At 38.9% G+C, this 25108-nt stretch overlaps 3 protein-coding genes and 1 long non-coding RNA gene across 4 annotated transcripts; 2 read left to right on the top strand and 2 right to left on the bottom strand.

Annotated features, from left to right (window-relative positions):
- The first annotated feature begins 1095 nt into the window (after window positions 1-1095).
- Window positions 1096-5274, top strand: LOC137735911 (multicopper oxidase LPR1-like). The gene is made up of 3 exons (XM_068475262.2): window positions 1096-1628; window positions 3411-4865; window positions 4960-5274. Exons 1-3 carry the CDS (start codon window positions 1416-1418, stop codon window positions 5011-5013), a joined length of 1722 nt encoding a protein of 573 aa, XP_068331363.2. The 5' UTR covers window positions 1096-1415; the 3' UTR covers window positions 5014-5274.
- Window positions 5275-7840: 2566 nt separating this feature from the next.
- LOC137737068 (multicopper oxidase LPR2) lies at window positions 7841-17387 on the top strand. The gene is made up of 3 exons (XM_068476420.2): window positions 7841-8503; window positions 10043-11497; window positions 17034-17387. Exons 1-3 carry the CDS (start codon window positions 8291-8293, stop codon window positions 17085-17087), a joined length of 1722 nt encoding a protein of 573 aa, XP_068332521.2. The 5' UTR covers window positions 7841-8290; the 3' UTR covers window positions 17088-17387.
- LOC148692070 (uncharacterized) lies at window positions 11256-17034 on the bottom strand. Its single transcript, XR_015954840.1, has 2 exons — window positions 16775-17034; window positions 11256-11861 (listed from the first exon to the last, which is right to left on the bottom strand). It is a non-coding gene; the product is annotated as an uncharacterized LOC148692070 (long non-coding RNA).
- LOC137709675 (uncharacterized) lies at window positions 14680-16765 on the bottom strand. The gene is made up of 2 exons (XM_068448662.2): window positions 15291-16765; window positions 14680-14984 (listed from the first exon to the last, which is right to left on the bottom strand). Exons 1-2 carry the CDS (start codon window positions 16351-16353, stop codon window positions 14947-14949), a joined length of 1101 nt encoding a protein of 366 aa, XP_068304763.2. The 5' UTR covers window positions 16354-16765; the 3' UTR covers window positions 14680-14946.
- Window positions 17388-25108: the final 7721 nt, after the last annotated feature.

Raw genomic sequence — 25108 nt, forward strand, 5'->3', positions numbered from 1 at the left:
GGAGTTGAGTCAGGGATGTGGTGGGGCCCAGGTCGGGATGTGACAATCCGTAACATGATATTGTTCGCTTTGGGCCCGACCACGCCCTCACGGTTTTGTTTCTGGGAACTCACGAGTAACTCACATCCCGGCCAGGGCTCGACTCCGCCGTAACACGATATTGTCCGCTTTGGGCCCCGACCACGCCCTCACGGTCTTGTTTATGGGAGCTCACGAGCAACTTCCCAATGGCTCACCCATCTTGGGATTGCTCTCGCGCGAACTCGTTTAACTTCAGAGTTTTGATGAACTTCGAAGCCAGTGAGTTCCCAAAAGGCCTTATGCTAGGTAGAGATGGGAATATACATATAAGGCTTACAGGATCCACTCCCTTGGGTGATGTGGGATGTTACAATCCACCCGAGCCCGACGTCCTCCTCGGCACACTTCCACCCAGGGATTGGCTCTGATACCAAATTGTCACATCCCGGCTCGACTTCACGGTAGCACTGTATTGTCCGTTTTGGGCCCCAACCACGCCCTCACGGTTTTGTTGCTGGGAACTCACGAGCAACTTCCCAGTGGGTCACCCATCTTGGGATTGCTCTCGCGCAAACTCGCTTAACTTCGGAGTTCCGATGAACTCCGAAGCCAGTGAGCTTCCAAAAGGCCTCTTGCTAGGTAGAGATGGAAAAATACATATAAGGCTTATATGATCCACTCCCCTGAGCGATGTGGGATGTTACACCTATTGTCTTTTTGCGCCTAACATATTATTATTATATATCTTTTAAGCCACTTATTGCTTTGGTCTAGTGGTATTCCTTTTTATTTGTAAGTGAGATGCTTTAGGTTCGATTCTCGTCAAAGACGAATTTGAACCATATTATTACTTGCCCATTGTGAGACTTAACCCATTCTTCCACTCTTTAGTGTAGATACGATCGTTTGTTAAAAAAAAAAAAAATCAAAAAGTGAGCAGAGAGAAAGACAATGAAGTGGTAACAACATAACTATATTTTTTTAGGTCAATGAAAAATACAAAGATTCTACTTCCATTTCATCCATATGGCAGAATGCAGGATCCAGGGGAAGGAGGGACCTAGAAAGAATTGCTGTGTATTCTTTAGCCTTTTAACCAATTTTTTCATTTCTCTCTTTAAAATCATTTCTAAACAAACCGAGTAGCCAATTACTTTCCCTCTTTCTGCCCTTTTTCCATTATATATATCCAAGTCCGACGAATCCAACACTTTCAACCAAGAAAACACTGTCCAGTCTTTTAGCCTGTAAAACACCAAAGTCTCTCTCTGACCCTCTTCCTTTCCGCAAAACACCGACTCAGCAAAATCACTTTTCCAATAAGCACCTCTCTCTGATCTCTCTCTCTCTCTCTCTCTCTCTCTCGCATGCAACCATAGCTAAACCAGAGAGAGATGGTTACTGTGCAGGGAGTTTTGGTGTTGCTAATAGCTTTTATGGGGGTGCTTTTGGAGACTTCATGGGCGGAAGATCAGCTTGTAAATGTGACCAGGTTGCAGATGTTTGTGGATGAACTTCCCGATATGCCTCTACTGAAAGGCTTTGATGTTGTCAATGGTGTTCCCAAACTCAAGACCTTGAAGATTGGCATGTACATGAAAACATGGGTAAGCAACAATTCGCATTTATTTGCTAAATATATATTTTATTTTAGGATTGTTTTATTAATACCCCACAAATTGTTAACTAAACCTCATATACTAAACACACCCCACACTTACTAAATATACCCTCATACTCCACTCCCACATAAATATGAAAAATAAAAAAAAAAACAAAAATTTTCTCTACGACGCAACCTGCAGAACTGCCACAACCCTTCTTCCACGACTCTGCTTCAAAACTATAGTAGTGGGTATAAGTACATATCTATGTTCATTCGTATATAAGAGTAAAAGTCCTGGGAAAAGTCCGGCCCTATAAATCTGGCATGAATACATATTGTCTTTCTCTAATGAGCAGATATTTTGCAGTGGATGTGGCAAAACATTTACCCCATCAAACTTTCTATTGTTAATATTTACATGGTAGTAATTGGTAATCCTAGCACCAAATTTAATGTTTCGTGTTAAACTGTGAATCGGTTCCAATTAGGAAAAAAAGAAAAGAAAAAGGGAAGCCTGAGAGTAAAGTTAATTTAAGAGCTCCAAGAAAAATATTTTTGGGGTGTAATTTTGATCTCACGTTGGATTTGTGGGGTTTATTAAGAAATCAAAGTCTTAAATTTTAGGCCTAAATAGTCATTTCATTTCTACATTTTATTGATTCAGTATTAAAATTTTAAATGGGGTGTAATCAACCATTTATGAGGTGTCAATAAAAAAAACCCTTTATTTTATTTCAAACTTCTATTGTTTTGCCTCTTTCCTACCGTTTAAAAAGGTTTAGATAATTTCTAGCATAACAATTAGGCTAGACGGAGTTTGCGGGGAATAATTTACCCATCCTTGTTGTATATCCACTTATTTTTGTTTCTTTCGCTCTATTTTATGGCTAGTTATGTGACAAAATAGATGATTGACACGATTAAAAAGCATAAATAACGAATGGACACGAAACTAATAGGTAATTTCAGTGGGTATGCACGATACATCCTAAAGTCATTCATGTGTTGCTTGTTACAAGTTGAGATCTTCTCCAAATCTTATTGTCTAGAATTCAAGGAACAAAAAATTTGAACCTTTCAAGAGGGAGATCCGAGCTATTATTTTGCATGAGGGGGCAAGCGAAAACTATGAAATAGGAAAATGAAGAATGCATGATTCAATGTGGTCCGGATTTTTTTTAATAATTTGCCTCTGATTTGTGAGATTTGGAGAGGATCTCAACTCGCTTGTTACATCCTAAAGTCTAATTATTACCTATGTTATTATTAAATCTAATTTTTTGAATACAAGTTACATAACGAATGTGTTTAGGCTTTCAAACTCGTCATTTAAAAAATTCAAATCTAATATTTTATGCTTACCAAGCCAACAGTCAGCTTTGCTAGCAAAACAAATAATGATTTTAATTAAAAAATATTAAAGAAATTAAATTTGTAAACCAAACAATGTGTCATTAATAAGTAATAAGTACATTAATAAACAAATAATTCAATCATCAATTTTCATATTACTTAGTTTACAAAATTTAGTTTAGAAATTTAGGCTCTTTAATAATATTATCCCTTTTAATTATGTTTTTCTAAGGTCGGACCAGGTAATAATTTAATATGCACAAAAGTTCACCAACCCCATTCCATATGCACGGTTGAAAAGCTGGACAGCAACATATATTCCGATGTCGCTTTTCTGGTCATTTTCCCCTCTTATTTTATCAATTCTTGACCCCTTTGTTTGCCCAAGTAATTTTTTTTTATAATTTTATAATTTTATATTTTGTTGCAGAGATTCCACAGAGACCTTCCGGCGACACCAGTGTTCGCCTACGGTACAAGTGAGCGCACAGCAACAGTCCCTGGTCCAACAATCGAAGCCCTCCAGGGAATCGATACCTTCGTGACGTGGAGTAATTACCTCCCTTCAGAACACATTCTGCCTTGGGACCCGACCATTCCAACGGCCATACCCGCTAGTAAGAAGGGCGTCCCTACTGTGGTGCACCTCCACGGCGGCATCCATGAACCGGCAAGCGATGGAAGCGCAAATGCATGGTTCACCGCCGAGTTCAAAGACCGTGGGCCCGCTTGGACCCAGCAAACATATCGATACCGCAATCAGCAACAACCCGGGAACCTGTGGTACCATGATCACACCATGGGGTTGACCAGAGTCAACCTCCTCGCTGGCTTGATCGGGGCCTACATTGTCTGTCAACCGGAAGTCGAGGGCCCGCTTCGACTCCCGAGTGGCGAATTTGATCGAACGCTGGTTGTGTTTGATCGGAGCTTTCGCACCAACGGTTCGATATACATGAATTCTACTGGAAACAATCCCTCCATACACCCGCAATGGCAGCCGGAATATTTTGGTGACGCAATTATAGTGAATGGGAAGGCGTGGCCGCAATTGAAGGTACGACGTCGTAAATACAGGTTCCGAATTATCAACGCCAGCAATGCGAGATTCTTCAAATTCTTCTTCACCAATGGTCTGGGATTTATCCACGTGGGGTCTGATTCGGCTTACCTTGGGAAACCGGTGGAGACCAAGGACTTTTTGCTGGGGCCATCTGAGATCACAGACGTGGTGGTTGACTTTTCGATGTCTAAGAATGCCAATGTTACCCTAGCCAATGATGCACCGTATCCCTACCCATCCGGTGATCCCGTTAACGATACCAACGGTAAGGTCATGCAGTTTTTGATTGCTGACCATCCAGAGCTAGACACATCGCGCGTTCCGTCAACGTTAATTCAGTACCCCGTCCCTGATCTATCGAGCGCATCGCGCACACGATACATCACAATGTACGAGTACCAGAGCGACACTGGTGAGCCGACACATCTTTATTTGAACGCGAAACCTTTCGACGCACCGGCGACGGAGATTGTGAAAGCAGGGACCAGCGAGGTGTGGAACGTGATCAATCTGACGCAGGACAATCATCCGTTACACATTCACTTGGGACTGTTCGTTGTATTCGAACAGCGGGAGTTGGTGAATGAGGAGAAGTTTAAAGATTGCATGAATAAGCTGAACGACGCCGTCAAGTGCCAAATAAGCAGGTATGCACGTGGCAAAACTGTAGAGGTGCCAGCTCACGAGAAAGGGTGGAAGAACGTTTTCAAGATGAGACCCGGGACTGTGACAAAGATACTGTTGAGGTTGGCTTACATACACTCGAATGCATCCTATGAGTTCGATCCTACTGGGGAGCCTGGCTACGTGTACCATTGCCACGTAAGTATATTAATTAGCCCTCATAATATGGTGAAATTGTTAACATGCATAGGGTTTGACGTGTAATTTTAATTTGTTGTTCTATTCTGTGCAGATCTTGGATCACGAGGATAATGTGATGATGAGACCCTTGAAACTTGTCCGTTGAGAAGGTTTACCGGATACAAAGTGATATATAGTCGGTTACACAACAAAATCTCTCCAACGAGAGCCACCAGTAGTTAAAAGTGTTGGTGCATTTTTAAAATAAAATAAATCAATTATAATTGTCATTATGTGTTGTTAATGAAAAAATAAAATGGTTGTCATTTTATGTAACTCTTGTAACTTTTGTCTTGTTAATTTGTGTTTATTACGCTATTCACTAAGGGTGATAATAAATCTATAATTAATAGCATTTTCTCCAACATAATTTTATTCATTATTTCACTACCCAATTTTCTTTTTCAACAATTATTCTACCATTCCTCCATCTTTCCGTTTTTACTTAATGGTTAAAGAAGTGTGTTCTTGTGGTGGAGTCTTGGACTATTCCTTTTGTGCAGATAGATTTAAGTCACACAACAATTCAGTAGGGTTGTTGAATCTTGGTGGGGACAAGGCAAAGGATATACTGCTGAACCCGTTCGTGAACTTTGTCAAACCACAATAGGCTTGAATCTCCTTAAAAAGAACCCATGCCTAAGTCTACTTATCTACGTGCTTCTTAGAAGATATTACTTTATTGTAAATTTTATCATAATTTCTTCGTAGTTTTCTAACAATTTTAAGGAGATTCAACTTCATGGAGCCTGTAACTAAGAAGCCGTTCGACAATATTGGAGTTCTCAATATGCCATTCTGTTTTCAAAGGAGCTCATTTCAAGAGGTGGAAGGAAAAAATCATTTTCTATATCAATCTTCTCACAGTTGCCTACGTTCTCACTGACAAAAATCCAAACATAGAGAGCACGGAGAACATAAATGAAGTCGAGATCTATAACCTTGAAGAAAAAGATCAACAATATGAAAAAGTTCAAATTCACAAATGTTCGTGCCTGTTTAATTATTTCAAAAATGTTGTTGAATTAGTCTTAATAATATGGTCAAATCGTTAATACTCATTGGGTTTGACGTGTAATTTTAATTTGTTCTATTTTGTGCACATACCTTAAAAATTGTCTTTTGAGAAGGTCTACTGGGTACGAGAAACTTCTGAATACAAAGTGATACATACAAAGTAATGCATCAAGTGTGAGAGCGGCCTATTTAGATTTGTTCCAAAGGGAGAAGTGGGAAGACTTTTGGGGGGTGAGGTGATGGTTTACTTCGCAGGTGGGGGGAGGATGGATGATTCGAAATTGAAACAAGTGAAAACAAACAAGTACTATCACCAGACTTGGGCCAAATTATTGGTCCCTTGTTGTGCAATATGTGGCTTCATCTCTCCCACGGTAGTCAATGTCTGATCATCCTAGAAATATCAGACACTACTAGAACCTTGAAAAGTTTTTACTGTTTTCGAACAAGTGTGTAAAATTACTTACCAAAATTATTCATAAAATCGTATGCAATGCAAATCCTTGTATATCTATAATTCATTATTTTACAGAATCTCTTTTGGTTACTTAATCAAATTTCATATCAACATTGTCGTTATTCTTATTGAATTGCCTCAAACAAATAGCATAATTTTTTTCATTTTTCCTGTTTTACTTCCAAGGGGCAGTGCATTGCACTCTGATTATTTTTATTTATTTATTTTAAAAAAATGTTATTATTAAAAAGAGGGATAGGGTTCAAGATTATTACAATAATTTAGAAGAAGATTTTCAAACTCGGGACGCAAATGTGGAGATCCACCATCCTAACAATTAGGATATTAGACAAAAAAAAAAAAATCATCTTTATATGGTAAAAGAACTAACCCGAACATCCTAAACAAGATTATCAACATGTATTCTTTAGGGTCTCTTTGCCTTGGTCGTCATCATTTTCATGCAAAAATAACATCATTTGATTTGATTGAAAAAAACGTAATACAACTGAAAAGGTCAGTAATTAAGGCTCCAATACTTACGGTGCATCATGTGTTAAAATATTATTGAACAAAATTAAAAAGTAATTACTGAAGTATTAATTTTTGTTATATATAGAACACCATGCATTGCATTTGTGATGTAAAGAAATGAACCCGAAAGGAAACTATTGCAAAAATTTAAATTTTTTAGCTTTTTATAGAAGTATCAGATTGAACCACTAAATTACATGACAATATTTGATTGATTCAAATTCAAGTTTTACTTTATATTCGATTTATTACTTTTTTTTTTTTTAACAAATTATATTGTCTACATTATAATATATGGAAGTAATCTCACAATGAGCAAGTAATAATGTGGTTCGAGCAAGAAGTAATGTGATTCAAATTCGCCACACTATAGGATGGGGAAATAGGTTAAGCCTCATAATGGGCAAACAATAATATGGTTCAAGTAAGCAGTAATGTGATTCAAATTTACCTTTGGTGAGATTTGAACTTAAACCTCTCATTTACAAGTGAAGAGGAATATCACTGGACTGTAATAATAAGTAACTATTCTATTTATTACTATTACGCAAGGTGTTCACATTTTTAGTGAATAAAGTTGTGAAATTGTTATTAGCACTTCAAAAGTTTCATTTGATACTCTACACTTTCTATAATTAAAAAAAAAATACATTTGTGAAGAGTATTGAATGAAATTTTTGAAATGTTAATAACAATTTCCAAATTTAGTTATTAACAAATAAAAAGTCCACAAAAAAGAGAGAAATATTATTTTCTATTTGTAAGAAATTAAAAGTGGATAGTGATGATACTTTTTAGGTCATACATGGACAAAAATCAAAATGAATGGAGAAAGGAGAATCTAAAGGGGAGGCAGGGACCTACAAGGAAATGCCGTGATTTCTTTCACCTTTTAACCAATTTTTCCATTTCTCTCTTTAAAATCGTATCCAAACTAACCAAATTAGCGAAATGCTTTCTCCTTGTCTTCTCTTTTTCCAATATATTCCGAGTCCGACGAATCGCACATTTTCAAACAAGAAAACGCTGTCCAAACAGGTTAATCGTGTATAAAGCTTAACGATCACACGTGTTTCACGTTATTAATTTTGTGTTGTTTATGTATTTCGTTTGAAAAGTGTAAAAATCAGAGTAAGAGTTTTACATCTGAAGAGATAAACCTTGCGAAGACTTTTATACTCTTCTTATTTGCCACACAAACTCAACTTTCTTTACTTTTAAGCCTCTAAAACACCAGAGTCTCTCAACTCTCAACTCTCAACTCTCAACCTCTTCCTTTCCGCGAAACACCGACTCAGAAAATTACTTTTCCAATAAGCACCTCTCTCTCTCTCTCTCTCTCTTGCATGCAACCATAGCTAAACCAGAGAGGGAGATGATTAGGGCGCAGAGAGTTTTGGTGTTTTTAATAGCTTTTCTGGGGTTGCTTTTGAAGACTTCATGGGCGGAAGAGCAGCTTGTAAATCTGACCAGGCTGCAGATGTTTGTGGATGAACTTCCCCATATGCCCCTACTCAAAGGCTTTGATGTAGTCAAAGGTGTTCCCAAACCCAAATCATTGAAGATTGGGATGTACATGAAAAAATGGGTAAGCAACAATTCGCATATATTCGCTCAATATTTTATATCAAAATTCTTTTGTTTTGCCTTTGGTTTTGATAATTTCTAGGACAACAAATAGGCTAGGCTGAGTTTGCGTGGAATAATTTACTCATCCTTCTTATTCTATACCCACATATTTCTTATTCTATTTCATTACTATTACTTAAAAGACGTAGAAATAAAATCAAATACAGTAACGTTTTAAAATTTATACAATCAATTATACTTTGTAGATAAGATTTTATTTTTATTATTTGTAGGATCGGACAAAGTAATAATTTAATATCTCACTTGGCACGCCATATAAAATCACCGGATAGTATTAATAATACAAAACCGATGTTTAATGTATTAAAGAAGCACCGGATTATTAAATCCGGCCCATTTATTTTATACACCTCCCACCCGCTTATTTATCCCAACCAAATCCTTTGTATAATTAGTCGGGAGAATGTCTCTCGCTTACTCCGTCCCTCTCTCTCGCTCACTTCTTCCCTCTCCTTCTCTCGCAGCACTCTCCTTCCACTCTCTCACATCGCCTGCTCTCTCTCTGTTCCTCCTCCTCCTTACACACACACACCTCCCACCTCCTCCGTTCGCCTTCGATTTTTGACAAGTGACAACAAAACCTTCCATGGGTTGAACAAGGAAGACGATGATTCGAATTCTTCCGATCTGAGCTCTGACGAGGAAGGGAGCCGAGCTCCGACAAGGAGCCTGTTGGTTTCTTACCATTGAAAATATTCAATCTGGGATTTTTATTTTGGTTGGTGAATCGATGAGTGGGTTCGTATGGAAGGTGGGATTTGATGAGTGGGGGAAGATGATGAAGACTGGGTAGAGACCTGGGTTTTTTTTTCCTGCCTCTTTAATTTTTATTTTTTAAAATTTGTCTGTGTAATGATGTTTTATTTATTTTCTGTTTTTATTTTTTATATATACATTTTAACAGCAATTATTCTGTGAAATTATGTTTCAAAAAATATGGTCCGATGTATTATTTGGTATACAAATTAATTCGATACAATACTAAACATTCAACTAATTTAATTAGTATTATTCGATCACTATTTATCTTATCTAACTAAACATTCAACTTTATCTTATCTAACTAAACATTCAACTAATTTAATTAGTATTATTCGACCACTATTTATCTTTTCTAACTGAAGTAACCAGTACAATATGAGGTACAAAAACGGGGTTCAGTATGCACAAAAAGGTCACCGACCCAATTCCATATCCACAGTCGTAAAGCTGGACTCGTTACGACAACATATATTCCGATAGAATTAATTATAAAAAATTAATATAAAATGTTAATATAACTTAATCGTGAACATTCAAATAGAAGGTGAGAAAAAAAAAAAGAAAAAAAAGAGGGGATATAATCCTAATCTATTCTGACATATCATTTTTGGTCTTTTTTTCAATCTTTTTTTTCAATCTTTTTTTTATCCATTTTTAACCCCTTCGTTTGCCCAAGTATTTTTTTATTATATATTTTTCTTTATTTTCTGTTCAGAGATTCCACAGAGACCTTCCACCGACGCCAGTGTTCGCCTACGGTACACGCAAGCGCACAGCAACGGTCCCTGGTCCAACAATCGAAGCCCTCCAGGGAATCGATACCTTCGTGACGTGGAGTAATTACCTTCCTTCAAAACACATTCTGCCTTGGGACCCAACCATTCCAACGGCCCTACCCGTTACTAACAAGGGCGTTCCTACTGTGGTGCACCTCCACGGCGGCATCCATGAACCCGAAAGCGATGGAAGCGCAAATGCATGGTTCACTGCCGACTTCAAAGACCGCGGGCCCACTTGGCCCAACCGAAGATATCGCTACCGCAATCAGCAACATCCAGGGAACCTGTGGTACCATGATCACGCCATGGGGTTGACCAGAGTCAACCTCCTCGCTGGCTTGATTGGTGCCTACATTGTCCGTCATCCAGAAGTCGAGGGCCCACTTCGACTCCCGAGTGGCGAATTTGATCGAACGCTGGTAGTGTTTGATCGGAGCTTTCGCACTGACGGTTCGATATACATCAACCCTACTGGAAACAATCCCTCCATACATCCGCAATGGCAGCCGGAATATTTTGGTGACGCGATTATTGTGAACGGGAAGGCATGGCCGCAATTGAAGGTACGACGACGTAAATACAGGTTCCGAATTATCAACGCCAGCAATGCGAGATTCTTCAAATTCTTCTTCACCAACGGTCTGAGATTTATCCACGTGGGGTCTGATTCGGCTTACCTTGGGAAACCGGTGGAGACCAAGGACTTTTTGCTGGGGCCATCTGAGATCACAGATGTGGTGGTTGACTTTTCCAAGTCTAAGAATGCCAAGGCAATCCTGGCCAATGGTGCACCGTATCCTTACCCATCGGGCGATCCCGTTAACAATGAGAACAGTAAGGTCATGCAGTTTTTGATTGCTGACCATTCAGAGCTAGACGCGTCGCGCGTTCCGTCAAGGTTAATTCAGTACCCCGTCCCTGATATATCGAGTTCGTCACGCACACGATACATCGCAATGTACGAGTACACGAGCGACATTGATGAGCCGACACATCTTTACTTGAACGGGAAATCATACGAGGAACCGGCGACGGAGATTGTGAAAGCAGGGACCAGCGAGGTGTGGAACGTGATCAATCTGACGGAGGACAACCATCCCTTACACATTCACTTGGGACTGTTCGTAGTATTGGAACAGAGGGAGTTGGTGAATGTGGAGGAGTTTACAGATTGCATGAATAAGCTAAACGACGCCGTCAAGTGCCAAATAAGCAAGTATGCACGCGGCAAAACTGTAGAGGTGCCAGCTCACGAGAAAGGGTGGAAGAACGTTTTCAAGATGAGAAACGGGACTGTGACAAAGATATTTTTGAGATTTGCTTACATACACTCGAATGCGTCGTATGAGTTCGATCCTACTGGGGAGCCTGGCTACGTGTACCATTGTCACGTAAGTATATCACTCAAAAACTTTACCCGCATAAATTTGTTTCACTTAAGCAATGTGTGTTTTCATTTGATTTTTCGTACAAACGATATATTCTAAATTCATCTAATATAATGAAATTTAACTACGAGAGGTAAACATATTACTTTGGTTAACTGATCTAATTCACATATGCGTCAGTTTTGATATGATATCTTATTTGAAAATGAGTGTTCTAGTTAGATGACAAATTAGAATTTTGACGCATGGGCGCTTGGAAATCTCCGATTCGAGCAGGTCGTCATAGATGGATACTGGAGCTGCTAGGCTCCAGTTGGAGACGACAGCCACCCGATAAGTCCTTGGGATTGGAGGTTCACGGGGGTACCTATTGAATTTTGATGTATATTTACTTGATCTCAACAATTACAAGATGAAACATATATATAGGCAAGAAAAAGATCATAAGCCTAATTTTGCCTAACTTACCTAACTTGCTTGACTAACCTAACTTGCCTAACTTTGAACAAGAAAATTGACTAGCCTAACATTATTCCAACATGTTTATTTCATGCATTTTAACACTCCCCCTCAAGTTGGAGTGTGAATGTCGATGACACCCAACTTGCTAATTAAGACCTCAAATTGTGCCGAGCTTAGTGGTTTGGTGAACAAGTCTGCAGGTTGATTCGAGGTCTGTATGTAAGCTGTTTGTACCATTCCCATTTGAATCTTCTCACGTATTAAGTGACAGTCTATCTCTATATGCTTCGTTCGTTCATGAAACACTGGGTTCGAAGCAATGTGCATGGCAGCTTGATTATCACAAAACATTGTGACTGGTTGTGTATGATTTACTTGCAAGTCCTTCAAAATGTTTCTTAGCCATATAACTTCACAACAAGTAGTAGCCATAGAACGGTATTCTGCCTCTGCACTGGAACGAGATATTGTGTTTTGTTTCTTCGTTTTCCAAGATATCGGTGCTTGTCCAAGGAAGATACAATAACCGGTTATTGACCTTCTAGTGTCTTTACACCGAGCCCAATCAGCATCACAAAAGGCTTGTAGTTGTAGTGAACCAATTCCCTGTCCAGGAGATTGTTTGATGTACCTGAGAACCTTATGCACCGCTTCAAGGTGTGGTTGTCGTGGCTTGTCCATGAATTGGCTCAACATATTAACCACATAAGTCAGGTCAGGTCGCGTGATGGTTAAGTAAATCAGCCTCCCTACGAGTCGCCTGTATGAAGAAGGATCATGTAGGAGCGTCCCATCAGTTTGTGTAAGGGACAAGTTTGGTTCCATTGGTAATCGTGAGGGCTTCGCACCAAGGAACCCAGCATCTTCTAGTATCTCCAAAGCATATTTGCGTTGGCACAAGGCAATCCCTTGTTTAGATCTTGCAACTTCTATCCCCAAAAAGTATTTGAGTTTTCCCAAATCCTTTAGTTTAAAATGTTGGGAAAGGAAGAGTTTAGTCTCTTCAATTTCTCTCAAATTGTTACCTGCAAGTATCACGTCATCAACATACACAAGTAATGCCATGAAACTGCCTTGACGGTTTCGGACGAACAATGAGTAATCTGACCATGATTGATGAAAACCAGCAGTCTTGAGAGCACTAGACAGCTTGATAAACCATTGTCTCGAGGCCTGTTTTAAACCATAAATGGATTTGTGTAATTTGCATACTCGTGTCTCCCCCTTTCGTCCGAACCCAGGAGGCAGGGACATATAAACCTCCTCGTACAAGTCACCATGCAAGAATGCGTTGTTCACATCAAGTTGATGAAGATGCCAGCCTCGTATGGAGGCAATACTCAGGAGGACGCGGACGGTGGTGAGCTTGGCAACTGGAGCAAAAGTTTCCCGATAATCAAGCCCCTCAATTTGACTGTAGCCTTTAGCAACGAGACGAGCTTTGTAGCGTTCAACACTGCCGTCAGGTTTAAGCTTCACCTTATAGATCCATTTGCAACCGATGGGATGTTTGTGAGGTGGTAAGGGCACAAGAGTCCAAGTGCGATTGTCATGAAGGGCAACAATCTCTTTTTGCATGGCGTCACGCCATTTTGGATCCTGAACAGCCTGCGAAAAACTGGTGGGTTCTTTGATAATGGTGAAGGTTGTGAGAAAGGTTTTGTGAGTGGGGGATACATGGTCATAAGATAAAAAATGAGATATGGGGTGAGATGTACCTGATGACTGGACCATGCTTGTGGAAGATGTGGGAGCAACACGGGAAGGGAGGGCCACCTCAACATGAAAGTCTTGCAAAAATGTGGAAGTTTTGGTCGGTCGAGTGCTACGACGGAGTGGAGGTGGTTGGTCTGGTGATGGAGTGGTTGGAGGTGTTGATAAGGTATCTGGTGGTGGAGTTGTAGTAGGTAAAGGAGATGAGAGTGGTGTGATGTCGGTAAGTGTGGGAGAGGTGGTGTTTATGTCTTCGGGTGCAAGGATTGAGTGCGACTCAATGGGAGAGGTCAAGTCAAACGTGATGGATGAGGGTGTAATGTTTGATGGAGACGGGGGCAGCGGAAGTGGTATGATTTTGGAATGGAAAATGATTTTAAAAAAAAACAACATCCCTAGAAACAAAAGTCTTATTGTGTTTTATATCAAACAATTTATAACCCTTTTGACCATAAGGATACCCAAGAAAAATGCATTGGATTGCACGGGGGTCGAATTTAGAGGGCATTTGGGCGTGTGTAGAAGCAAAACATAAACTACCGAAAACCTTTAAATGGGAATAGTTAGGTGCTTTGTGAAACAGTTTTTCGTAAGGTGTTTTACCTTGGAGAAGTGGAGTGGGTGTTCTATTGATGAGGTAAGCTGAGGTTAAGATTGCATCCCCCCAAAAACGTTTTGGCAAACAAGCTTGAAAGAGCAAAGCCCGAGCAACATTGAGCAAATGTCGGTGTTTACGTTCGGCAACACCATTTTGTTGTGGTGTGTTGACACAACTAGATTGATGTATGATGCCTTTGAGAGCATAAAATTGCTCAAGCTTAAACTTAGGGCCATTGTCACTTCGTATGATTTGAACTCTGGTATTGAATTGAGTCTCAATCATTTGAATGAATCCGACTAAAATGTCTTTTGTGTCAGATTTATGTTTCATCAAATAAACCCAAGTGCTTCTAGTGTAGTCATCTACGATGGTAAGGAAATACTTGGCACCTGAAATAGAAGCAACTTGATAACCACCCCAAATATCAATATGCAATAATTCAAAACATGATTTGGTAGAAATAGAGCTCAAAGGAAAGGGTGATCTTGTTTGTTTGGCCAATGGGCAAATTAAACATTTTTCCAAATCACAGGCCTTATTGTTAAATAAAGGTAATAACGAAGTGGCTTTATGAGATGGGTGTCCTAGGCGTTGGTGCCAAAGCTTTGGTGAGACGGTTTGAATATTGTTGCATGTTCCTTTCTTTGATGGGTCGAGGTAGTAAAGTCCATCCCTTTCAGTTCCTGTCCCAATCATCTTCCCCGAGCGAAGGTCCTGAATGACACAAAATTGGGTGAAGAAAATGGTGACATATAAGGAATCATAGGCTAGTTTACTGATAGATATTAAATTCAACCTAAAGAACGGCACACATAGGACATTTTCAAGGATAAGATTATGAGAGAAAACAACTTGTCCAATGTGAGTGACTTTGGCAACGGAACCATCTGGCAGTTCAACTGTATGATTTTCAACAGCTCGTGAGCGTGTAAGGAGACTAGGACTGCAAACTATGTGATCCGTGGCACCACTGTCCAGGAATACTTTTGGTTCCTTTACATGGAAAAGAGAAGGCTTTACCTGAAAGTTCTTCATGACTAGGAGGATTACTGACTTGATTGGCAAATGATGATTTGTTCTTGTTCAACATCTGAAGGATTTGCTTGCAGTCATCCTGAGAGAATGGGAAATTAGGCACTGTCTCTTGCTTGTTACTTTGTGAAACTTGATTGCCCTTTGAAGAAAAGAGACGATTGGATTCGGTCTCTGTGGCTGCTTTCCGTTTTCGACAGAAATCGAAGGTGTGGCCTTTCCATCCGCAAAAAGTGCACTTGAGATGTGCACGACAATTTTTGGTGATGTGATTGGTTTTATTGCACTTTCCACATCGCATCTCCTTGTCTTCAGGTGTAGGTTCTCGCGACAGATTCTTCACTGCAAAGACAGCAGTTTCTAGTTGTGTGCTTTTTCCATTGGAAACCTCTGCCTGGCGTTCATGTCGAAGGACCAATGCATATGCCTTGTTTACCGTAGGCAGTGGTTCGAGAAGGAGAGTATTGCTTCGAACCGTAGCATACGATTCGTTCAGTCCCATAAGGAACTTCATGGTTTTCTGAGTTTCAACATATGAGTTCATCTCATTCTTTGTTCCACAACTGCATGCTGGAATGGAACACAAAGTATCACGTTCATCCCATAAACTTTTAAGTTTAGTGAAGTAAGAACTTACACTCATATTGCTTTGGACGCAATCATGAATCTCGTTCTCAACATGGAACAGCTGAACTATATTCACATGTGAGAACTTATCCTGCAGATCGGTCCACATTTGTCGAGCATCCTTGTAGTTGATGACACTCCCTGAAATCTCCTTTGACATGGAGCCTAGTAGCCATGTCTTGACCAAGTTGTTGCAGCGATTCCATTGCTGCAGCTCCTGAAAATTATCCTCACTTGGTTTGTTGATCGTCCTATCAACAAAACCAAGTTTGTTCTTGACCGTTAAGGCCATACTCATGGATTGAACCCATGTGTTGTAGTTGTCTTCCACCAATGGTTGTGGTACGAGGATTGCACCAGGTTGATCCGAGTGGTGGAGATAGAGCGGGTGGTTGGGACTTTCCCATTTTGAATGAGAGGCCATGCCTAGAATGGTTGACCTCGTGGCTGCTTTAGAGCTGTGTTGGAGGACACAAAGAAGCTCCCTCTCAAGGTTTGTGATAACCCCAGCAATAATCTCAAGAAACCTTTTCTGATGTGGAAGATCAGTCAAAACTGCAACCACAGAGTATACTCGGAATTTCAAGAGACTTTACAATCAATGTTCTACCAAGAACGATCCCTGACCGACTTGGCTCTGATACCATATTGAATTTTGATGTATATTTACTTGATCTCAACAATTACAAGATGAAACATATATATAGGCAAGAAAAAGATCATAAGCCTAATTTTGCCTAACTTACCTAACTTGCTTGACTAACCTAACTTGCCTAACTTTGAACAAGAAAATTGACTAGCCTAACATTATTCCAACATGTTTATTTCATGCATTTTAACAGTACCAAATAATAGAATGGTTGAGGAGATATGCCAATGGTTGTGTGGAAAAGAGCAGTAGAAAACGATGTCGTATGTTGTTGGGTAGCCTGCCTCCCTACTGTGTCTGACCATACCAGTCCAATTTGGATTCCAAACTCACAAGTCTTCGCGTCTGTTTAATTATTCCAGAAAGGTTTTTATTTAGCCTTAATAATATGGTGAAGTTGTTGATATTCATTGGGTTTGACATGTAATTTTGATTTGTTGTTCCATTTTGTGCAGATCTTGGATCATGAGGACAATGTGATGATGAGACCCTTAAAACTTGTCCATTGAGAAGGTCTACTGGATACGAGAGATTCCTGGATACAAAGTGATATATAGTCGGTTACACAGAAGAACCTCTCCATCAAGATCCACCAGTAGTTAAAATTAGCTCCGATGCTTTCATGAAGCATATGACGTATTCATAGACAACCTTGAAAAATAAGGAACTCCCGCAGCAAGTCCGGTGATCAAAGATGTAATCTCAGAGTTTGCGCAAATAAATTTGAATATCGAATATTGTTAGAGAAATGATTCATTTAAAATTGGGTGCATACCTGTTCAATGAAGGAAATTATGTTGTGGTACTAATTTGATGCTTTCTTGCCCTGCAATCAACTCTGTGTTCAAGGATTGTGTATGTCTACCGTTTCCCGGGTCTAATTTGAACCTTTTTTTCTTCCGAGTTAGATAATTGTTTGCTTCTCTTCCTCCTTCAAATTCATGTATGTTTCCAACTAGTTTACCTGGATCAGATTCATCTAGTGCCGAGGGAGTTCCAAAATCCTGGTGCACATGCATGCTCCTGCTTTATCACCCTCCCCATGACCCCATCTCTATGCCCAAAGTCGGCTGCTGAGGAGGTTGGTAAATTTTTGCGTAACTCAGAGTCCCGGAACTTATGGCCGGGCTATGAGCATTAGGAGACAATACTCGTATGGAACATTGGAAAAAAGCTAGAAATGACAGAATATGATATCAGTGCTCTTTTGGAAGGGGTTTTTATTGTTCTCTCTCTCGATGTCAAAAAAAATTCTTATAATCCATGTCAAAAAATTCAAAAACAAGAATATAAATCTAAATCCAAATCTAAAGGTATTTGAATCTAAATAAAGTAATGTAGTAAGAAAAAAAAAATTCAATGGAACAATAAAAAAGGAGGAAAAAAAAAGAAAAGAAAATGATAGAATCGATACCTTGCTACCGATCCTTCCTAAATAGGATCCCCAATAAAATAGCGACTGAATTGGAAAAAGGTCGCTAGCTTCATACCGATCCCCCCTTCAATTTTTTTTTAATTAATTTTTTCAGTTTATTTTTTGTTAATTTTCCTTTTAGTTCTCTTACAATAACAACAAACTATCATATTCATGTTCTTCAAAATATATTTTTCCGTGAAAAATTTAACATAATTCATATTTAAACACTTGAAATCAACAATTTAAAACCTAAATTTAAAGATGTTTTTTTTCTATTTTTCAACGTTAAAAATCAATAAAAAATAGTTTCAGGACCTAATAAACGGGAGAATTGTCACATCCGGGCCCGGGGCGGATCACTTCTCGGGCCCGCTCCACCACCATAGCATGATATTGTCCGCTTTGGGCTTACCATTCCCTCACGGTTTTGTTTTTGGGAACTCACGAGCAACTTCTCAGTGGGTCACCCATCATGGGATTACTCTAGCCCCCTTCTCACTTAACTTCGGAGTTCCTACGGAACTCGAGGCCAGTGAGCTCCCAAAAGGCCTCGTGCTAGGTAGAGATGGGAATATACATTTAAGGATCACTCCCATGGGCGATGTGGGATGTTACAATCCACCCCCCTTAGGGGTCCGACGTCCTCGTCGGCACACCACGGCCAGGGTTAGGCTCTGATACCATATTGTCACATCCCGACCCGGGACGAATCACTTCCCGGGCCCGCTCCACCACCGTAGCACGATATTGTCCGCTTTGGGCTTACCATTCCCTCACGGTTTTGTTTTTAGGAACTCACGAGCAACTTCCCAGTGGGTCACCCATCATGGGATTGCTCTAGCCCCCTTCTCGCTTAACTTCGGAGTTCCTACGGAACCCGCAGCCAGTGAGCTCCCAAAAGGCCTCGTGCTAGGTAGGGATGGGAATATACATATAAGGATCGCTCCCCTGGGCGATGTGGGATGTTACAAGGATCATGTCCAAAGGTTTTGCAATATTTTCCTTAACTCCAATGCAAAATATTTCCTAAAGCTAAAAAGTTTTCACAAAAACTGTGAGTTATATATATAACCCACAATTTTCCAATCTTTTAAGAACTTTTACAACATGCGCTATAAGTCAAAATTAGAGTCATTCTACTTGCACCACATGTTTCCAAAAATTAATTTAGGACATTTCCAAAACTTCGGACGCCTACAAATCTCTTTGGGGGCGCACTATTAGTTTACATTATTTTTTATACTTTTCAACTTTAAAAATCCATGAAAAATAAGTACGGGACCTAATAAAGGATAAAATCACAGCCAAAGGTCTTGCAACATTTTCATTAATTCCCACTGAAAATATTTATAAGATTTATTATAAGCCAAAATTTGAGTCATTTTAGTCGCAGCACATGTTTTCCAAAATTAATTTAGGACATTCCAAAGATTTTTGACACCTACAAAGATCTTTGGGGGTCTCGTTATTAGTTTATATTATTTTTCTATTTTTTAAACTTTAAAAATTAATAAAAATTAATTCTAAAACTTAAAAAACTGGAGAATCGCATCTAAAAGTCTTACAACATTCTTGCTATGTGTGCTTGCTGGGCTTAGTAATGCACCACAGCACTTGGTAAAGAACTCTGAGTCGGAGAATGGTTGCATACTTGCAAGTGATGTTGATAGCGTCATCCTTCCTATAGATGCTTTTGGAGGACATGGCGCTCTTAATTAGTTTGGCACGTAGCAAAAGACACAAGGTATAAACTTGGAATCTATCCCCAGTTTTGCCTATTCCACAAATTAAAAGCAGATTTGACTGATGTCATATGGCTATTTTTACCTTGTAATACTATTGTACTAATACTAATTTTATTACAGCCACTTATAATTGCTGTGGAGGAAAATGCAAGAGTCCTTGATGATACACCTGATAAATTTGGGATTGAAGCGGTATGTATCCAAATATGCAACCAAATGTTTTCACATTCCGTCTACTGTTTTTTTTTTTGCCCGTTTCGTTGTTGGGACTTGGGGGATAACTTCTGAGATGGAAGAATTTCCATGTCTATTGCACAGAGGAAAATGGCATTGCTTCAACTCATAGGCTTTTGGTTTCTGAATTGAAAGGAACTTTTCATGCAGGTCAAGGTCTCAAACTATTGGGAAGCAATTGGTGTTATCGTTTGCAGCGCACAAGGCTGGGCTAAATCCGCATTCTCTTCGACGAAATAGAATTAAGAACCTCCAAAGAACTCTGTCGCCTGCTAATGGTTATGCCATTAAAGTGCCACAGCAATTGGCTAATCAAAGTAGTTTACACATCAATCAAATTCCGAAATATCATGATTCTTTCATTCAACACAGGAGTTACAAAATCTTTATTCTTTTTCACTTTTGGCAAATTTATAATGAATTAAGCGCCATTGGACGTGGATAGGCAACATCGAATATCAAATCATCGCATGTGAGGTTGGTTTAAGAGCAGCTCTAGCGTATGCTGGAGCCCGATGGACGGGCGATCAAACAGGGCCAAATCCTCCCAGCAAGCAAGTCTAGCCCATGCTGGCAATTGAGCCCAAGAGGGCCCGAGGGAGAGGCTCGACACAAGTAGCTGGCCTGAGAGCTTGATGGCTAGGTGACGCAAGGCTGACGTTAGGGCGACGTCAACCACATTTCTATGTTTTTTACGTCAGGCGCGTTTACTCAAGCGCGCGTGGTGGCGCGTCTCCGACACGTTTTTAGACGTGGGGCCCGGCGGCGCAGTTTCTGAAAATTACCATTGGGGAGGTCATGTGGCTTCTTCACGTCTTTTGGATTTCAATGGTTACATTTTATGGACCGTTGGATTTCCAACGGTAAAAAAAAATTCAAACCGTCATTAATTTCAACCTTTGAATTTGAGATCAATGGTCCACGTTATTCACCTTTATCAATTAAAAAAAAAGTAAAAAAATCTGAAATTTTACCGTTGTGCCACGTGACACAATCTGGAGGGTTAGAATTCAATTTTTTTTAATCCAATGGTAGAGATTAATTATGTGAATAAAAAATTTAAAAAAAATGTAAAAAATTAACAAAAAATCCAAATTTTTTTTTATTTTGAAAAATTAAAAAAAAAATTGATTGTACTTTTCATAAATACCTTCTCATTATCTTCTACCTTACACCACAATTTCACATTTCTCAACTACTTTCAACCATATTCCTATCTTTCTCTTAAAGTTTCAATCCAATTTTTTTCCAACAAAATGACTAATGATGCAGGTACAAATTGGACGCTTATTGAAGATGTTACGTTGTGTACTAGCTGGGTTGAAGTTACTCATGATCCAATATGCAGATGCTCCATATGCAAGCATCCGCAAGGCAACAATAATTTTTTTGCTCAGAAATGAGACCTATAACACCAAAAACATCCTTATTTTGCACAAAGTAAGAATCATGGTTGCAAACAGCAATCATGATTTTATTGAACAAATGTCGTTCCATTGTAAAACGACTTCTAAAGTGCGTATCAGGGAATGCACAGTTACAGACAAAATAATCGTCCAAAAGATCTGTACCTCATCGTTGTCTGCTTCTATCAAAGTTTGCGGAATAGCTGGGCCTGCAGATCTGAGCCACAACTTGGATGACTCGACAAGAATGCAAGGCTCTTTGGCTTCTTGCTTTGTCATCTCTCCTTCTACGCTCCTCATCCTCTTCGTCTTCCATCTCATTTTGGGCCACCTGGAGATTGAACATTTCTTCCCCTTACTTAAACAATTCTTTCTCTTGCTCCTCGATTTCCCACAATATCCTTGAAGAAGAAGACATTGTAAGAATGAAGCATAAACTATGAAAAATGATAGAGATTTTGATTTTCGTGAAGAATGAAATAGAAACTATGAATAATATTAGAGATTTTGGTGTGTGATTTCTGGTTCTGGATGGTGGGTTATATGGAGAAAAAGAAATGATTAGGTTGTAGATAATGCCATGTGGCATGCCGTCATTCGTTAAAAATGTGATCGAAATTTATCTTCAAAGATTGTCTTCAGATTGTGACATGTGTCGTGATGTGATTGGTTAAAAATCTTATCGAAAATCTATCCTCAACAATTCTGAAAAGGTAAAGACACGTGGCACGACGGCATTTGATAAATATCTTATCGAAATCTATCACAAAAAATTGTCTTATCGGATAATGACATGTGAAGCAACGAGAACGATTAAAAATCTTATCCGAAATTACAAATAAAATTATTTTGTATTATTTTATAAATAAAAAAAAATACTAATATTTTATTGCTTATTGCCATGACTATTCAGTGTAGAGGTGGAGATGCAAAAAACAGTTACTGTTTATTAAGGTAGTTACTATTCATTGAAGGCTATTCAACCCTAAGGAGCCTTTACAACGGTAGAGTTGCCCTAATGAGTTGTCTTTGTTTTCTGGCCTATTGATTTCAACTTAAATGTTGATGGAACGTGAACCTACAAGTCAATGCTCATCTCGTATTTGTTTCAGCACATTTTATATCTTGATCAGAGGTAAACATCAATCGTTGTTAATCAATTTTGTATTGAATGATGATGGTGATGCTGATATACATATGCATATATAGTAGTATGTATCTTTGTATACATGAGAAGTGATAAAGAGATTCTCTTAAAAGCGGGACTTTTCTTGGATTATTTGCCGCCTCATGTTTTTTATGCAATGTTTTATAACGTTGGCGTGAAAATTAACGTTAAACTAATCCTATTATTCTAAAGTAAGTTGAAAGGTAGATATTGAAGGAGGAGTTGCTTATCCATGACTTGGTCTTATTGTTCATTCTGAATTCATTAATTGGGGGGGGGGGGGGGGGTGGCTGCTGGGAAAATTTGGATAGAGAAATGTTAAGGAAACTCTTTAAAAAATGAGACTCGTTATGGACTCTGTGTTATCCTTCTTTTTTTTTTTCTTTTTGCACAATTCTCTTGCCAATATTATAAAATATTATGTTAAAAATATGCGATGACCGAGAGTCAATATAATATAATGTTAAGATTTGCTGGTAACGTGCTTTGCAAGCATCAATTATATGTAAGAGCTAGGTTGCCGACTTAACTAAGAGATAGTTATGTTGACTTTTTTATTTTCTATTTAAAAATTAGAAGGAAAAAAAAAAAACTTCAAAATACGATGAAATACGTGTGCGCGAGCGTATTGGTAATTCTGGCGTGTCTCCTTCTCGACTATCATCTTTCAAACCCTAGCAAACCCAGCCATCTGAATCTCTACCCTTATAATCTGCAATAAGAACACCATTGATCTTGTGTATTTTTCTGCCACCAAACAACAAGTATATCGAACACTATGAGAAGGGGACCAGTGAAGGAGCCACCTAATACTAGTCTCATCTCCTCTCCCAGTAGACAGTAGTAGTACTAGTCCTATCTATTTCGAATCTTCTTCGTCTTCGGCTTCACATAGAATTACTCCATCCTGCTTGTATTTGAAAAGCTTATCCATTCACTGCCATGTTGCCTGACAGCGACCTCTGTCCTCACTCGGATGGGGGTTGAAGATGATAGTCGAGGAGTTTGACGCCAGATTTACCTCGCTTACACGTGTTTCATTGTATTTTGGATTTTTTATTATTTTTAAATGATAAATAAAAAAGTTAACAGAGCTTATCTCTTAGTTAAGTCATTAGATTTGTATCAAATTATTTGCAAAGGGACACGATGGAGACATAAAAATGAAAACAACATACCCGTACGAAAGTGTCTAACTAGTCCTCATCAATCATTATAACTTTAAAGGGACCCTCCTGTTTGTAGCCGTTGGATAAAAATCCAACGGTCAAGGATAATTGATGAGGAGGATTCTCTCTATTAGCTCAGGAGAGGATTCAAGTCCGCTACCTTGATGCTTGCAGTAAAAAGTGGGCCAACTTAATCACGCTCTATACTATAATGTTGTACAGTAAATGGAATGTCGAGTCCAAGTTAATTACTTGCAGCTTGTCAATGATTGAAACCTGTAAAAATATAACAAAGATGACTTAAAGATATTCAAGTTCTTGACATGCATCAAGATGCTGATATAAAAGTCAACAAATAATATCCGAGTTCTTTACAGCATCAAATTAAAAGAGTAGGGACATAAGTACATTGCAACCAAAGTATGAAATAAAATATAAGAGTACGTAGCTGGGCAGCTGCCTAGCATGCGAAGTGGCAGCTCGCCCGTCGAATACAAACATATGCATGCATTTACTGGACAAATACATACACATCACGCTACAACTAACGCAACAGGAAGGTGGCATATGCTCTCTCTACCTTCCCGGTCTTTCCAATATCCTTCATGCAGATTTTTATTTTCTACATAAAAAAAGAAAGATATAATTTGAATATCATCCAGCAGGAAGCACCATTTGCATTACATTTTGCCAAAGGATTTCTGACTTTCAAACAAGATTAAGGTGATTTCAAGATCTTAATTCAAATCAATAAAAATGAGATCCTGACTCATTGGCATATATCTGTTAGAGTATATAGCCAAATAGATAAGGCAGTTAGGATTGTTACTGTTATAATATTCAGTTAGGATTGTTGCTAAGTGTTAGATTCAAATAAGGCAGCTAGCTGAGTATTCACCTATATAGCAATTGTATCCTTGTAACCCAGAAATCATTCATGAAAATACAAGTGAAAATTCATTCTCTTTCTCTCTCTCTCTCTCTCTCTCTCTCTCTCTCTCTCTCTCTCTCTCTCTCTCTCTCTCTCTCTCTCTCTCTAAACCTTCTCTGTTTTCTCTTTCTTCTTCTGCAATCTCTCTGTTCTCTTTCCTGCGTATTGCTTAACATGGTATCAAGAGCCATTAAAGCTTGATCAGCTTCTCCGATCTTTTCTTTTTGCTTCCACTACACAAAATTATTTCTTCTTCTGTCTTGTGGGTGCATCAAGATTACCCGGCTCTTCATTCTTCGCTCTGCAAGATTGTGCACGCCAAGTGTTTGAGTCTTTTCCTCAAACAGACTTCTCTACAATTTTTTGAAATAGTAACTGTGAATCAACTTCAAATCTTGCAATCACCGATCACTGGATTGATTTCATCCGTTTCCATGTCTGTAACTATGAAACTGGATGA

Source organism: Pyrus communis, chromosome 13 (assembly GCF_041283825.1).
Source record: "Pyrus communis isolate YQ-2024b chromosome 13, ASM4128382v1, whole genome shotgun sequence".
In the NCBI taxonomy this organism is placed as follows: Eukaryota; Viridiplantae; Streptophyta; class Magnoliopsida; order Rosales; family Rosaceae; genus Pyrus; species Pyrus communis.

Excerpts from the sequence above, each read along its gene's own strand:
- LOC137737068 (XM_068476420.2), top strand. The coding sequence starts at position 8,291 with ATGATTAGGGCGCAGAGAGTTTTGGTGTTTTTAATAGCTTTTCTGGGG. Across the intron at positions 8,504-10,042 it reads GGATGTACATGAAAAAATGG|AGATTCCACAGAGACCTTCC; the intron begins GTAAGCAACAAT and ends TTTTCTGTTCAG. Across the intron at positions 11,498-17,033 it reads GCTACGTGTACCATTGTCAC|ATCTTGGATCATGAGGACAA; the intron begins GTAAGTATATCA and ends CATTTTGTGCAG.
- LOC137735911 (XM_068475262.2), top strand. The coding sequence starts at position 1,416 with ATGGTTACTGTGCAGGGAGTTTTGGTGTTGCTAATAGCTTTTATGGGG. Across the intron at positions 1,629-3,410 it reads GCATGTACATGAAAACATGG|AGATTCCACAGAGACCTTCC; the intron begins GTAAGCAACAAT and ends ATTTTGTTGCAG. Across the intron at positions 4,866-4,959 it reads GCTACGTGTACCATTGCCAC|ATCTTGGATCACGAGGATAA; the intron begins GTAAGTATATTA and ends TATTCTGTGCAG.
- LOC137709675 (XM_068448662.2), bottom strand. The coding sequence starts at position 16,353 with ATGGCCTCTCATTCAAAATGGGAAAGTCCCAACCACCCGCTCTATCTC. Across the intron at positions 14,985-15,290 it reads TAGTCATGAAGAACTTTCAG|GACCTTCGCTCGGGGAAGAT; the intron begins GTAAAGCCTTCT and ends TGTGTCATTCAG.